This window comes from Zootoca vivipara, chromosome Z, assembly GCF_963506605.1.
Source record: "Zootoca vivipara chromosome Z, rZooViv1.1, whole genome shotgun sequence".
NCBI classification, from domain to species: domain Eukaryota; kingdom Metazoa; phylum Chordata; class Lepidosauria; order Squamata; family Lacertidae; genus Zootoca; species Zootoca vivipara.
The window spans coordinates 21,278,751-21,293,873 of NC_083294.1; the positions used below are offsets into that span (position 1 = coordinate 21,278,751).

Genomic DNA, 15,123 nt, shown 5'->3' on the forward strand with positions numbered 1-15,123 from the left:
ATCCCAGAATGTCCCACTTTTCCTTAGGACGTCCCTATTTTCATTGGGAAAATGTTAGAGGGTTTGGAGTTATGCAACCCCTGATCCAAGGAAATAAGTGACATACAACCTTTAGAAGACACTTGAAGGCAATGCTGCACAGGGAAGTTTGTTTATGTTTAATGTTTTATCATGTTTTTATATATGTTAGAAGTCGCCCAGAGTGGCTGGGGCAACCCAGTCAGATGGGCAGGGTACAACAACAACAACAACAACAACAACAACAACAACAACAACACATTCCTATTTTCATTGGAGAAATGTTGGAGGGCATGCAAACACATTCAAACTTCTGAGGGTGGAGGAACTACCAAGAATTGGGGGAGTATTGTACAGAAAGGGGTATTGCACACTGAGGTGTCATCTCATTCCATGTCATCCATTTACAACTCCATGCCATCTCAAAGGGTATCAAGGAACAGGTATCATAGCTGAGTTGCAACACACATAAATACTAGGTCCAATTCTTAGCACCTTTAGTTACAAAAAGGCCACCACTCATGTGACAGGGCTGAAACGGACCCTTCTTGAGGCACTGGAGAAACTGCTGTCCATCAGGACCAGACAATACTTGGCTAGATGAACTAAATTGGCAACTTTCTGTGTTAAAAATTAACCCCCACTTTCAAAGATGTTTGGCCTGCAAATGTTTTGGGCCAGTCATACTGCCTTGTAGCCAATCAGTACACATTCTAAAACTTCCCAATAAATAAATAAAATATTCTGGGGGGGGGGGTTGGCCCACTTTTTTGTGCTGCGGTCCCTCTTGATAGCAATAATGTGGTAGCATTAGGGAAACATTGCAGAACAAGTAATAAAGCAGAACAAATTCACCATTAATGCACTATTGTGTCAAGAATTGTGCAGCAGAAAGCAGCTGCAGTACTGACAACAGTGTGGAGGAGTCCTCTGCCTGGCCCTCATGTTTAGATTATCTCTCCAATACAGTCGTACCTTGGAAGTCGAATGGAATCTGTTCCGGAATTCCGTTCAACTTCCAAAGCAGGGCTTCTGATTGGCTGCAGGAAGCTCCTGCAGTCAATCGGAAGCCGCGGAAGTCCCATCGGATGTTCAGCTTCTAAAAGAACGTTCGAAAACCAGAACAGTCACTTCCGGGTTTCAATCATTTGGGAGCCAAAACGTTTGAGAACTAGGCTGTTTGAAAACCAAGGTAAGGTAAAGGTAAAGGGACCCCTGACCATTAGGTCCAGTCGTGACCGACTCTGGGGTTGCGCGCTCATCTCACGTTATTGGCTAAGGGAACTGGCATACAGCTTCCAGGTCATGTGACCAGCATGACAAAGCCGCTTCTGGTGAACCAGAGCAGCACATGGAAATGCCGTTTACCTTCCCGCTGTTGTTGTTGTTGTTTAGTCGTTTAGTCGTGTCCGACTCTTCGTGACCCCATGGACCATAGCACGCCAGGCACTCCTGTCTTGCACTGCCTCCCGCAGTTTGGTCAAACTCATGTTCGTAGCTTCGAGAACACTGTCCAACCATCTTGTCCTCTGTCGTCCCCTTCTCCTAGTGCCCTCCATCTTTCCCAACATCAGGGTCTTTTCCAAGGTAGCGGTACCTATTTATCTACTTACACTTTGACGTGCTTTCGAACTGCTAGGTTGGCAGGAGCTGGGACCGAGCAACAGGAGCTCACCCTGTCGCTGGGATTTGAACCACCGACCTCTGATCGGCAAGCCCTAGGCTCTGTGGTTTAACCCACAGCGCCATCTGCGTCCAGGTACGACTGAACTTTTAAGGCTTAAGTTGGGCAATATCGCCTGCTTTCTCTTCTGGAGCTGAATACTGGATGGGATGGAGCCAAAGCTGTGGCATTTTAATCTTGATTATTTTAGTGGGACACTTTAAACATGTCTTAATTTTTTTATTCACCTTTTTTTAAAAAAATACCACTTGTTTACAATAAGTGCTTAGCTCTCTTGCTTGAAGTGAGTGGAGTTGAAAATGAAATCTGAATTTAATACAAGCCAATACAATGAAGTCAACATTTACATAATCTCTTAACAGTGCCTAATTATGGCTGGATTGTATCCAGAGATTTTAAGAAAGTGTACGATGTTACATAAAAGTGGTATGTCATAACAACATGATTTATTTCCATTATTTTCCAGCAGTTTTTGGTGTTGTTGTTGTTTTAAACTTGAGGATTCTGGTCATAGCCTATAATTTGAAGCTTGGCTGGAGTAGTTACAGGTTATAAAGGACAAATGGAATGGAATTCTTGGCCGCCCAATGATGCTTCAAAGCTAGAGGAAGACTGAATGGTTTCAATTGTGCTGGCCTGGAAATCTGTTGAAAATCTAACCTGCAACTTGCAGCAAGCATGAAAGCCTCAGATATTTTGAAACCCTAAAAATAAACAGAATAACTCTGTGTTTTGGTCGGAACAGCACATTGCTGAGGGGAAAATAAGAATTTTATGGCAATAATGCATTCTTTGCTAAAAAAAACCATTCAACATCCTGATGTTTCCTTTTAGTATGCATAGCCAAGCAAAGCTTGCAAGGGCCATTTGTCATTGTGTTCTGGCTAACATAAAAACACAAACCTCCTCTGCTTTTTAATGTTAATGTTGCGTTTAGCAGTTATTAATTACTTTAGTGTGGTGGAAAAAAATCTTCTTTTGAAAGCTGAAGGATGTTACCATCTGGGCTATAGTTCAGAGGAGATGGCCTATTTTCAAGTAGGCAGAAGGCTATTATTTGCTCTGATTGAGCACTGAAGAGCAGGTTTTCCCTGAGAAAGGAGCGGGGCAAGGGGAAAACCACTTGGACCCCAGCTTTCAGGGCAGAGGATAAGTAAGTATGGACAATCCCTGAAAGGACCCAACAGCTTTCAGAATATGCTCATCTTGCTTCAGTCGAACTTGGTGGTGGGCCCAAATCCCTCTAGCATTCAACTGGCACTAAAACCTTAAACCAGGACAACCACCATGATGGTCCTCTCTAAATGTTTTGAACTACCACGGTCATAATCTTCAACCAGCATGGTCAATGGCCAAGGATGATGAGAGTTATAGGCCACGACATCTGAAGAGCAGCACCATAGTGGTTGAAATGCTCTACAAGGCATGGGAAAAGTTTTATGTCACTAAACATTTGAACATAGGTGGCTGAGTGCTTGTAAATTTCAAAGCAAAATGAGGCTGACTGAAAGTTTCTGCATACTCAGAGGACTCCCTAGGCATGCAGATTTAATTTAAATAGTAAGAGAATATTACTTGGAGAAAAGATTACTGCAATGTGTTTTAAGTGGGGCTTCCCTTATGCTTGACCAGGAGCTGTAGTTATTGCAGAATGCTGCAGCACAAGTGCTGACAGGAGTTGAGGCCTTGTCAGTATACAGCATCTGTGCTCAGAGATCTGCACTGGCTGCTAATCAGCTACCAGGCCAAGTTCAAGATGTTACTATCAGCATAAAGGTAAAGGTAAAGGGGCCCCTGGCCATCAGGTCCAGTCGTGTCCGACTCTGGGGTTGCGGCGCTCATCTCGCTCTATAGGCCGAGGGAGCCGACGTTTGTCCGCAGACAGCTTCCGGGTCATGTGGGCAGCATGACAAAGCTGCTTCTGGTGAACCAGAGCAGCACACGGAAACACCGTTTACCTTCCCGCCGGAGCAGTCCTTATTTATCTACTTGCACTTTGATGTGCTAGGTTGGCAGGAGCTAGGACCGAGCAACGGGAGCTCACCCCATTGCAGGGATCAGCATATAAAGCCCCTAACAACTTGAGACCAGTTTACCTGCGAGATCACCTTACCCCAACCACTTCCATATGTGGTATTGGCACTATTTCAGGTGCCCAATACAAACCCACATTTGTATGAACTCCATCATTTAGTGTGGCAGCACCTACACTTTGGAACTCCCTGCCTATTGATACCAGGCAGGCACTGTACTATTTGCGGCACCTGCTAAAAACGTTTTTGTTTAGACAAGCCTATCCAGATGTTTAGAAAGCCAGTGCGAGTTTTAATCTGTGTTTAGTCTATTGTTATTGTAACCTTTCAAGAGTCTTAAATTATTGTTGTTATTTCCCCCCATAGTGATAATTTTATTGTTTTATCTTTTTGTAAACTGATTTGAGGGACATTGGTGTTTTTTTACAATCAAGTATAAATTCCATGGAGAAATAAATAAATGTGATTTATTTTTAAAAAATGAATATCTAAATGGCCAAGCAAGCTTCTGAAAGCATAGGACATAAAAGCAAGAAAGGCAACTCCTCACTGCATGAAGAGGGAACTTTTTGGGTTCACACTGAATGTCAATGACAGGAAGTTCTGTTCTTGAGGCTGCCTTTGATTTGGGGGAGATGGGATCCATATGACTTGCCCAACCACTTCGTTAAAATCCTGGACTCACGTAAGAGCTAAGAATGGAAAAGCAGAACCAGATCCTGTAGAAGTAATCCTCTCCTATAGCAATGCAAACTATTACAACAAACTTTGCTACCTTCCTTGTTGGGACACATAATACTTATATTGGAAATAGTGGGGGCCACCTTATTTATTTGATGTGCATTGTCGCTCCTTTCTTGTTACTTTATCTCCTATTAGGTATACTATTTTATTTACTTCCAGGATTTTATATGTTTTGTTCTCTCTTTGTTCTACATTTTGAATCTTCTATTGCATTATGTGAAAAACCAATAAAATTAAAGAAGTTAACGGACATGACTGACTAGGTTTATCCATTTCAGTGGGTTTCCTCTGAATAGGACTTCATTGAAACAACCAAAGTGTTTACAGTTAGGCGGGCTGTGAAAGCCTAAGAATTACGTTTATGGCTGAAGGACACTGAGAGTCAGCTGGGGTTGGGTAAATGAGGAGAAGGGGAAGAGAGAACTAGGCTGGCTGAGCCTAATAATACCCTGGGGTTGAGCAGTAGGGTTGTGAAGGGAATGTGTACGTGATGAGGCTGAAATGTATCCTTTCCTCTTGCATCTTAGTAGCAACAATACTGTAAACCCAAATATCTGGCAGACAGCTTGGATCCTGAGCCGTTTTGTACTATACCGCACAGCACCAAGGGTGGATGGGGTGCAGGAGGAGCTTGGATGAGGTGAGAAGAGGGGAAAGGTGCCCTTTGCAAGTCTCTAAAATAACTAGAAGGCTCCATGTTTCAGGCTGGCTAGAGCCAGGTATCACAGGAGGGCAATAGGCTGAGCTTCTTGAATGTGCAATGTTCTGCAACTGCATGCCCCTCTGAAGGTTGTCAACAGAATCAGGCACTTCAGATGGTTGCTTGCATGCATGGAAAGGACCACCTAAGATGCATGCCACAAACTGGCTTTTTCTAGCATTATCCCATAAGAAACAGCTGCTGAATTGGGCCAATGGATCATCTAGCCCCAGCATTGCACTCACAGTGGCTAACCAGATTCTTGTGAGAAACCCGCAAGCAGGACCCAAGCACAAGGGCACTCTCCTGTCCTGTGGTTTCCAGAAACTGCTATTCAGAAGGATAATGCCTCCAATCATGGAAGGCAGAGCATAGCCCTGTTTAGGGAAGTTTTTAATATTTGAAGTTTTATTCTGTTTTTAATGTTCTGTTGAAAGCTGTCCAGAATGGCTGGGGAAACTCAGCCAGATGGGCAGGGTAGAATTAAATTATTATTATTATTATTAATTATTATCATCATCATCATCATCATCATCATCATTATTATTTTTTAAAAATAGTTTTTATTATTTAAAATCAACAAAGCAACAAATACACACTTACATATAAAAAGGAATAATAAGGTGGGGAGAGTAATAAGGGAGGGGAAAAAGAATCAACAATACAATAAAGAAGATCAATAAAAAAGAAGAAAAAAGAAAAAGAAAAAAGAGAAAGAAAAAAGAGGGCAAAAGAATCCCTTATTCTTCCAATATTTCGTCAAAACTTATCCTCACAGGTTTATAGAACAAATAAGAATACAAAACAAATACACTCATCACATCTACATATAGATGTGGAAGTATCATTATTATTATTATCATTACTCTCAAAGGGAAAGTTTGCTTCAGGTTAAGTACGCTTCAGTTTAAGTACTCCACGGACCGTCTGGAATGGATTAATCCACTTTCCATTACTTTCAATGGGAAAGTTTGCTTCAGGTTAAGTACGCTTCAGTTTAAGTACTCCACGGACCGTCTGGAACGGATTAATCCACTTTCCATTACTTTCAGTGGGAAAGCTCGCTTCAGGTTAAGTGTGCTTCAGTTTAAGTACTCCGTGGACCCGTCTGGAACAGATTAATCCACTTTCCACTACTTTCACTGGGAAAGTTCGCTTCAGGTTAAGTACGCTTCAGGTTAAGTACAGACTTCCGGAACCAATTGTGTTTGTAAACCGAGGTACCACTGTATTCTCCATGAATGAAGACCTCTGCATTGCAAGTGGACCTCTGCAGCTGAACTGAAGTGACAATCAGGAAGAGAAAAACACAGTGCAGGATCTGGGTCCTCCTCCTCCTCCTCCTCCGTTAAAACATTAATTGCCTTGGTTTGGTAACAGAGTATAAGAAGAGCCCTAAAGCACAATTCACACCAGACATTAATGCTGGACAGTGATGCAGGATCAAAATTCTGAAGACTTACTTGGTGAAGGAGCTGGAGAAGAGCCCTATGAAGGCGATGGCTGCTCCCGAGGCAGCCGTCGTCCTGCAGCCGATCCTGTCGGTGAAGATGCTCACAATAGGAGAGCAGAAGAATATCATCCCCATGCCCAAGGATCCAACCCAGGCTGCAGATGGGAAAAGAGAGATGGGAGGAGAGGAAGGTGAGAACGGCACCTGGTAAAAGCAAGGTCCAACTGGGCATCAATGGCAGTAAATAAGCCAAGGTGCAGTTAAGTTCTTTTAGACTCTAGACCAGTGACGGGTAACATTTTTTTCCTCCCAAGAGTCACTTTCCCTTCTGGGGAGGCTTCCCAGAGGTGGGCAGGGCCAGGCACAAAAATGGGTGGAGCAACTTGCAGGAAAAGCAGAAAATGCTACCTTTCTGCAGGAGGCTTTCTACACATAAAATCCTCTCTACCAGTATCCTTTATCCAGACAAACAAGAGGCATTAGTATCAGGCAGAAGTTCATGCTCTGAGGACTTCAAGACTGGATTACTGCAATGTGTTCCTCATGGGGCTTCCCTTGCACTTGGACCTGGAAGCTGTGGTTAGTGCAGAATACTGCAGCACGATTGCTGACAGGAGTGAGACCTTGCCAGCATATAACACCTGTGCTCAGAGACTTGCCCTGGTTGCCAATTTTCTGCCCGTCCGAGTTCAAAACGTTAACTAATAGTATACAAAGCTCTTCACAACTTGGGACCAGCTTCCCTGAGATGCCTTATCCCATATATGCCCAGTTGACCACTTTGACCCATAAAACTGGTCCTGGTCCAAGTGCTACATATTAATCATTCCGTATTTGTAAGAACTCAATATTTTAATGTGGCAGCACTCATGTTTTAGCTTATCATTGATTTTAATTATTATTTTTTATGTCTTAAATAGTTATTTTTGACTGCTTTTATGGAAAAATGTTTGTTGTTTTGTTCTTTTCATAAATTGCCTTGAGTTTTTTGAGTTTAATTTTTTTTTTACAATCAAGCTGCAAATAAATTTTATGAAATTCTTTTTTCCCAAATAATTTTTTGGGGAAACTTTTTCATCATACAATGCAATAAAAACATATTAATCTAAAAGAAAAAAGAAAAAGAGTGAAGAAAATTCAAAGCCCACTTTGAAAGTTAGATCTTAATCCTTGTCTCACACAGAAGGGGGTGGACCCAATTGGTTAGAATGTGATGCTGATAACGCCAAGGTTGCAGGTTCGATCCCTGTATGGGACAGTAACATATTCCTGCATTACAGAGGGTTGGACTGGATGATCCTCAGGGTCCCTTCCAGCTCTACAATTCTATGATCCTATGACCCTCCTAGCTCTCACCTGGGAATTTCCCTTTCTTCTCCCAGCCTCCCACTCTGGGAGATATTCCCTTCCCTGCCTCTTGCACAGGGTCCTTCATCAACCAACCGTCACCTTCATGTGCATACAATCCTTTCAGTTACCCAGAGTAGAGGACACACACACAAGCAAGGGGAACAAAAGAAAGAGAAGAAAGATAAAAGTAATAAAAGAATGAGAACAGAAAAAAGTGAATAGCGAAAGAAAAAGGGCTTCCGATTCTCTTTTTGTCAGTTTGTCTGTTTGTCATAAAAATATTATTCAAAGTATTCAAATTATTCACTCCAGGGTGACATCCAGCTGTTCCTCCACCTGTAAGGTGATATTTTCCCAACCGTCAGGCCCAAACATCTCAAGTTCATTCATTTTCCTTTCCACACAAAATATCTAAAAGGGGTTCCTCGATTGTTATTATCCATTTACGTCAACAAGTATCATCCTCCAGTCCAGCACAATAACTTTACCTCCAATACTTCAACAACCATTCCTCCATGTTGAGAAACAATAAACCCTTCACCTGTGTGAAGATCCTCACAATTTTATCATCAATTGCCACCAACTTTAACATTTTGCTCTCCCTGTTCTGGCAGTTCTTTATCAATAATATATTCTCCAAAGGTTCTGTGTTTTCTTTAACCTCATTTTCCATCCCATCTTTCTCTGGTCCATTTTCATTCACCATCTTATCTATCTCAGCTCTGATCTCTTTTAGCTGCTCATCCAATAGCTGCTACACAATGCTAACAGATGACCCTCAGGATCCCCTTCCAATCTTACAATTCTATGATTCTATGAAATTTCCCTTCTTCACCTCTCTGTTTCTGTTTCTTTCTACCAGAACTACCCCCTAAGATTCAATTTTAAAGCCTGCATGTTGCATTTCTTGTTCCCCTTAAAACCTATATTATGCCTCCTGTGTGAGATATTTTCTCCAGGTGTCCAAAGAAACAGGTTTCTACTTGGTTTCTGGGGTGGTACCTTTGGATATGCTGCCTTGCCTAATAGCTCAGCCTCCCCACCATGGTGCCCTCTAGGTGTTGCTGCACTACAACTCCCAGGCTGGGGCTGGGGCTAACAGGAGGTGGAATCCAAAAACATCTGAAAGGTCACAGGTTGGCAGAGGCTGAACCAGATCAACACACCTAACATCTGAAATGAAAAAGTACTACTAAATCAATTGGAAAAGGGGTCTGACCATGCAGCCTCTGGATGGTCTTGTTGTTCTGTAGTTACGAGTTTCCGTTTGTACTGCACCAATTCAGCAAATGTCTTGGTCTCCCAGTACAGCCAGTCCTCATCATGCCTCAAGATATTCAGAGAACAGTAAGTGCCCAATTAAGAAGGAAGCTAAGATGTCCAGAGTGCTTTCTTCAACCCAACCTTTTCCCAGACACTCAGCATAAAGAAACCTCCCATTGTGAGAGCAGATTATCTTTCCAAATTAATTATATTTTCCCTCCCCAAACCAATTTAGCAAAAGGATTTCCTCTAATAAATTGAAAGCTTTAAAAAAGGACAATAATTGAGACACAGCAGGGGGTCCCTGGGATCGACTTCACTCCAACTGGGCTCCTTTTTGGGCTGGGAAAAATACAACCTGAGAAAGGGCAGACGGGAGGCAAACCTTTACTGCAAGTGGCTCTTTTGGATACAAACAAGGCACACAGTGTAATCAAGTACTCCTAATAGGATTACATGGCTCACTTCCAAAATACTGCAAATAATAGATATATATGAAAAGGTGCAGTTGGGAGTGGGTGGGGGGTGAGGCTGGAAAAAGCAAGATGGAGCTGACTTATTAAACTGGATACTCCCCCCAAAAATGTTCCTGCCTATTGAAACTGCAGCAGTAAAATGTTATATGGTCTCTGTACGGTTTGAAATTCATCCTGTGATGTGGTTGTTAAGTGGGAATTTAGTCCAAGAAACACTGACACAAAAGCTTCTTGAGATATTAAGTTTAATGGACCAGATTCAGAATGCAATTAAGAAGGATTTACACATGAAGAGTTGGACTGAAATTTGGTCACATGGGAGAAGATCCAAAAAAACACGCACACAAAAACCCATTGACCTGGAGTTCAGAAAGTTTTGCTCCCCCCCTTCCCTTAAAGGGGGGGGGAGGCTGTAGAAGAGCTGTTCCTAATCTGGTGATCTCCAGATGTTTCAGGCTGGGGCTGATTGGAGTTATAGTACAGTGGAACCTCGGTTTATGAATTTTCGGTTTACGAACGCTGCGGAGCCATCTGGAACGGATTAATTCATTTTCCATTAGTTTCAATGGGAAAGTTCGCTTCAGTTTATGAACGCTTCAGTTTATGAACAGACTTCCGGAACCAATTACACCCATGCTTCAGTTTATGAACGCTTCAGTTTAAGTACTCTGCGGACCCATCTGGAACGGATTAATCCACTTTCCATTACTTTCAATGGGAAAGTTCGCTGCAGTTTATGAACGCTTCAGTTTAAGTACTCCGTGGACTGTCTGGAACAGATTAATCCACTTTCCATTACTTTCAATGGGAAAGTTCACTTCAGTTTATGAACGCTTCAGTTTATGAACAGACTTCCGGAACCAATTGTGTTCATAAACCGAGGTACCACTGTATAAAACAACTGTAGGGCACCAGATTGGGGGTGGCTGTTCTGTTCTTCAGACCTTTAACCTTTAACCCAAACAAGCATTTCGGAACCCATTGCTTAATTTTTTACTGTGTATTCGTATGGTGGTAGTGTTGCTGTTAAAATCAGTCTGTGACCAATTAATGGGTCCCAACCCACCTGCTGAAGACTGGTCTATGACCTCTAATTTGTAGAAGTTGTATTTGCTGGCTGAAACTGATGAAAATTGGGAGGGAAACTCCATTCAACTTTACAATACTGATAGCAGTATTTACCAGGTCATGTCTTCTGCCCAGATTTGTTGTTCAGTGAGGAATGTGTACTTTGGCAAGAAGGATACTCAGAATAATGCAGAGAAGAAATGATGCTTACTGATAACCATGTTAAGTCCGTGTCACACAGAGACTGAAGTTTTTCCATATGATCAGCCATCACAGAAGAAGTCATTTGTTGCTATGCAAACTGTGATGCTTCGAACAAAGCATGACAAGATTAAGTGTTTGGTCCTTTTAACATGGCACAGTTGGCATTTGGTGAGCTTCTGTGCCAGCTGGTCAGTATAATAATACTATCTAAGAACTGGTACCTGGATTTGCTTTCTCTTCCCTTCCCTCTCTGTCCCTTCCCTCTTGCATATCATGCTTTTAGACTATAAGCCTGCAGGCAGAACGGTCTTGTTTTACTTGATTGCACATATGTCACTTTGAGAGACTTTTTGGCTGAAGAATGACTTTTTGGCTAATTTAGAGTCAGAGGTGGCATATTGGAAGATTATAAAATTATACATGACATGGAGTAAGCAGATATAGAAAAGTTTCTCTCTCTCTCTTAATGCTAGAGCTCATGGACAGTCAATGAAGCTGAATGTTTGAAGATCCAGGATACATAAAAGGAAGACCTCCTTCAGGCAGTGCATAGCTAAACTACGGAACTCGCTCCAACAGGAGGCAATGATGGCTACCAACCTAGATCCGTTTAAAAGAGGACTGGGTGCATTCATGGAGGAGAGAGCTATTGATGGCTACTTGCCAGGGCTAGCTGGCCCATCCATGAAGCAAGGTGAGACAACCACCTCAGGCAGCAGTGTCCACATGGGCAGCAGTTCCTGCCAATCTTTCTTCCCTCCTTGTTCCTGATGTAGATCTTCCCTCACCCCTTCTTCCTTGGTGTGAAGGGGATGCCTCAGCTTGGAGGCAGAAATGCCTCTGAATGCTAGTTGCTGGAAACCACGGGAGGGGAGAGGGCTCTTGTGCCCGGGTCCAGGTTTCAGGCTTCTCATGGGCATCTGGTTGGTCACTGTGAGAACAGGATGCTGGACTAGATGGATGGGCCAATGGCCTGATCCAGGAGGCTCCTCTTAAGTCCTTTACTACTGAGTTGAAGTCCTTACCTATAGAATTTCACCATCTCATGTTTATACATGAAACATCTACCTTTCTATTAACAAATTATCCCCGCTCTTTCATAATTATATATATCATTGTTAATTGATTATTATTATTAGTAGTAGTAGCATCGTTATACTTTTCTTTCAGAAAAGAATTCAAGGTGGTATGCACAGAGTTTCTAGGAGGTCTTTTATCCAGGCACTGACCAGACCCAAACCTCCTTATATTCTGCAAGATTCCTGCAGCAGGTGTCTTCAGACCATGCCCCTGCTTAAAGTGGGGGGAATGTTTGACTGTCCAGAGGTTACAGAACTACAATTCCCATCAACCCCACCAAACAAGGTCAATGGCCAAGGAAGATGGGAGATGTCATTCAACAGCATGCAAGGGCCCTAGGTTTCCCCAAACTTGCTGCCCTAGATGAAGGCACAAGCCAGTCTAGTTGCTTGCTGAGATAACTGTATCCAGCAGCTATAGATATTAAGGCTGGATATTTGCAAATGCAGCCATGTAAGTGAGACAAACCATCTATACAATGGATAATTAATTTTTTACTGACTTGTTTTTCCAGGAACAGGAACAAAAAAGGAAATGAAGGAATTGTTTTAAGGCAAAACCTCAAATCTCCTTGGGCATTTTTGCTCAACACTGCTACAAAAACACCACCATTAAAAATTGCCCTCTGTGTTTATTGCAACAAGTCTTTTCATTCATCATAAATTGACCTCTAGAGAAATAGTGGGAAGGCATCTGTTTCTTGGATTAATGGTTTTCCCCTAAGGACAGGGAATGGAGCATGCTCACTGGAGGATCAGCAGGCAAGTGCACGACATCCTGTTGCAGGCCTCATCCATTGTACGAATTTCCCCAACCACTTCCTATCTTGCAATTCCATCAGATGGATGCAGAAATGGGATGAAACAACTGTGAGCGTCAGCTTAGGGTATTACAACTGATGTCAGGGGGAAAGAACTAGAGAAGTGGTTCCCAATGGGAGAGGTTCTACCTTCAGGAGGACCAACTAGAGGGGCACTAAGAGGCAAGGGAGAGGTGGATAAATTAATTAAACTAAATAGTTTTAATCAGATTCTAAATAAATATGCAATTAATTGTTACTGTTTTGAATTTTATTGGGCTATTATCTTCTTTAGTGGGTCAAACAAATCACTATTCTGAATAATACAAGGGAGGGGCCACTGGGGATGTATTTATGGAACTAAGGGGGCAAACATTCCCAAGAAAGTTTGGGAACCACGGACTAGAACAGTTCCCCTGTGCATCACTGCCAAGCTTCTGGAATGCTTTTCTTCTGAACCAGAGGTAGCCTTCTCTTTAACACCTGCGAAAGGTTTACACTGAAAGCCTTACTTCATTCTTACATCTCAGGAGCCAGCCCCATGTAACTGTTCTAAGGATGTCTCCTGATTAGGAGACAAACCCAGAACAGTGATTCAAGCAGAGTTGCAAGGAGGAAACCTCATCTGAGTATGTGTAATTCTGCAAGTAATTTGGGAAGATGAGTAGAGCACATGCTTTGCACATGTGTTCAATCATCAGCATTACAAAGTAAGGCTTTGAGTGAAATAGGGCAGCCAACATGGTGTTCTCCAGATGTTTCAGGAGTAGCCCAGTGAAAACAGCTTTTCCCGGAGCCGTGGAATGTTTTGTGTTTGTTTGGGAAAGAAAATCGGGAGACTGGAGATGGAATGCCCTGAACGGGGGAAACTAGCTAACTGGAATCTTGAACATTTCTTTGCTTCCGTCTGTCTCGAGAGACATCAGAGTGCACCTCTGGGAGTGAAGTCAAACCACTGCATTAGCAGCACCAGTGATCTCCCTGGGATGCAAGCCTGGGCAGTGTATATGGAGGTCCTGGGCTGCCCAGGCAACCAGATTCCCCTCTCGGCCTCACTGATGTGGTCCAAAGAAAAGCAGAGCAATATGTTAGGCATCAATGTGCCTGCAGGAGTTGCCAGAAGGAGGCGTACAAGGCCTCCACTCTGGATTTGCATAGGGTTTACTCCTTAGCCTCTTCTTATCCCGAAAATATCCCGCAAGGCAGAAGAGGTTTAGGACCAGTTTCCCTTTTCCTAGATGAGCTACCTCCCCAGGTTGATGAGTTTCATTTGCCCCTTACTTCCCTCTACATCACGTGCAGAAACCACCTTCTTCACCAGTGGAACCGCTACTGGTCTTGTCTGCTCAATCTGCAGGAACCTGTCTTCACGTGCAAGGGAAGTCCCTAAATCACTGAGGGTTTGAGACCCATCGACTACCCTCACCTGGTTTAGCTGGCCAGTTGAAGCTGTTTCCAGGTGTGGCCGCTTCTAACAGCCACAGGTGAGAGCTGAGTGCAGGGGATCCGAAGTGGACAAACTACCACAGAAGGAACATGATGTGTCCCCCAACAGAGGTATTAGCCCTCTCCTAATACCCCACAAAACCCTGTATGCATACAACCCTGAACAGAAACACTCACCTTAGGAAGGTGAGGACACAGCAAATTTTTGTTGTGGGTCCCACATTCTATAGGGGGAATTACTAGTGTCTAGAAGCAAATTCTAATTTGTTTAGAAAACAGGTTGGCTACAAAGCATTCACTGGGCTTTTGATTTCAATTTTCATACCGTATATAACTTTGTAGAAGGGAGGGAGGGGGCACCCCCGTCATAAGCCAACCAGAGTCCAAGCAGGTCTAGCAAACTACACTCAATGTTCCATTCTTAGGCGTATTACAGCAGATTAAGAAGGAATGTAAAGACCAATAAAAGAGGGTTGTTGTTATTCACTAAAGACTTTTATTACCATCATCAAGCTGTCCACTGGGAGGGGGCAGGAACCAAGAATAGCCAAACTATTTCACAGCATCTCAACAGCACTTTTGCTTATCAAGCATCCTAACTGCCTCTCTGACCCAGGGACTTCAAATGCAAAGAGAGGGAAACATGAGTGATGTGTTGAATTTTTATCCTCAGAGGATGCAACACCCCCCTTTCTATCTCTCACTTGGGGATTTGCCAGGCAAAATAACCTTATGCTAAGCTTTCATCCCAGTCATCTTATCTTATCTAGGCAGGGATCTGCTTAGAGAACAGTGACTGGGGGTT

At 42.9% G+C, this 15,123-nt stretch overlaps 1 protein-coding gene across 1 annotated transcript in view; it reads right to left on the reverse strand.

Moving 5' to 3' along the window:
- Positions 1-15,123, reverse strand: part of SLC16A2 (solute carrier family 16 member 2) — a 103,762-nt gene that overhangs the window by 16,229 nt on the left and 72,410 nt on the right. The window contains exon 2 of the mRNA XM_035113528.2: positions 6,643-6,787. Coding sequence (XP_034969419.1) covers positions 6,643-6,787 — 145 coding nt within the window. The remainder of the gene's footprint in view (positions 1-6,642; positions 6,788-15,123) is intronic.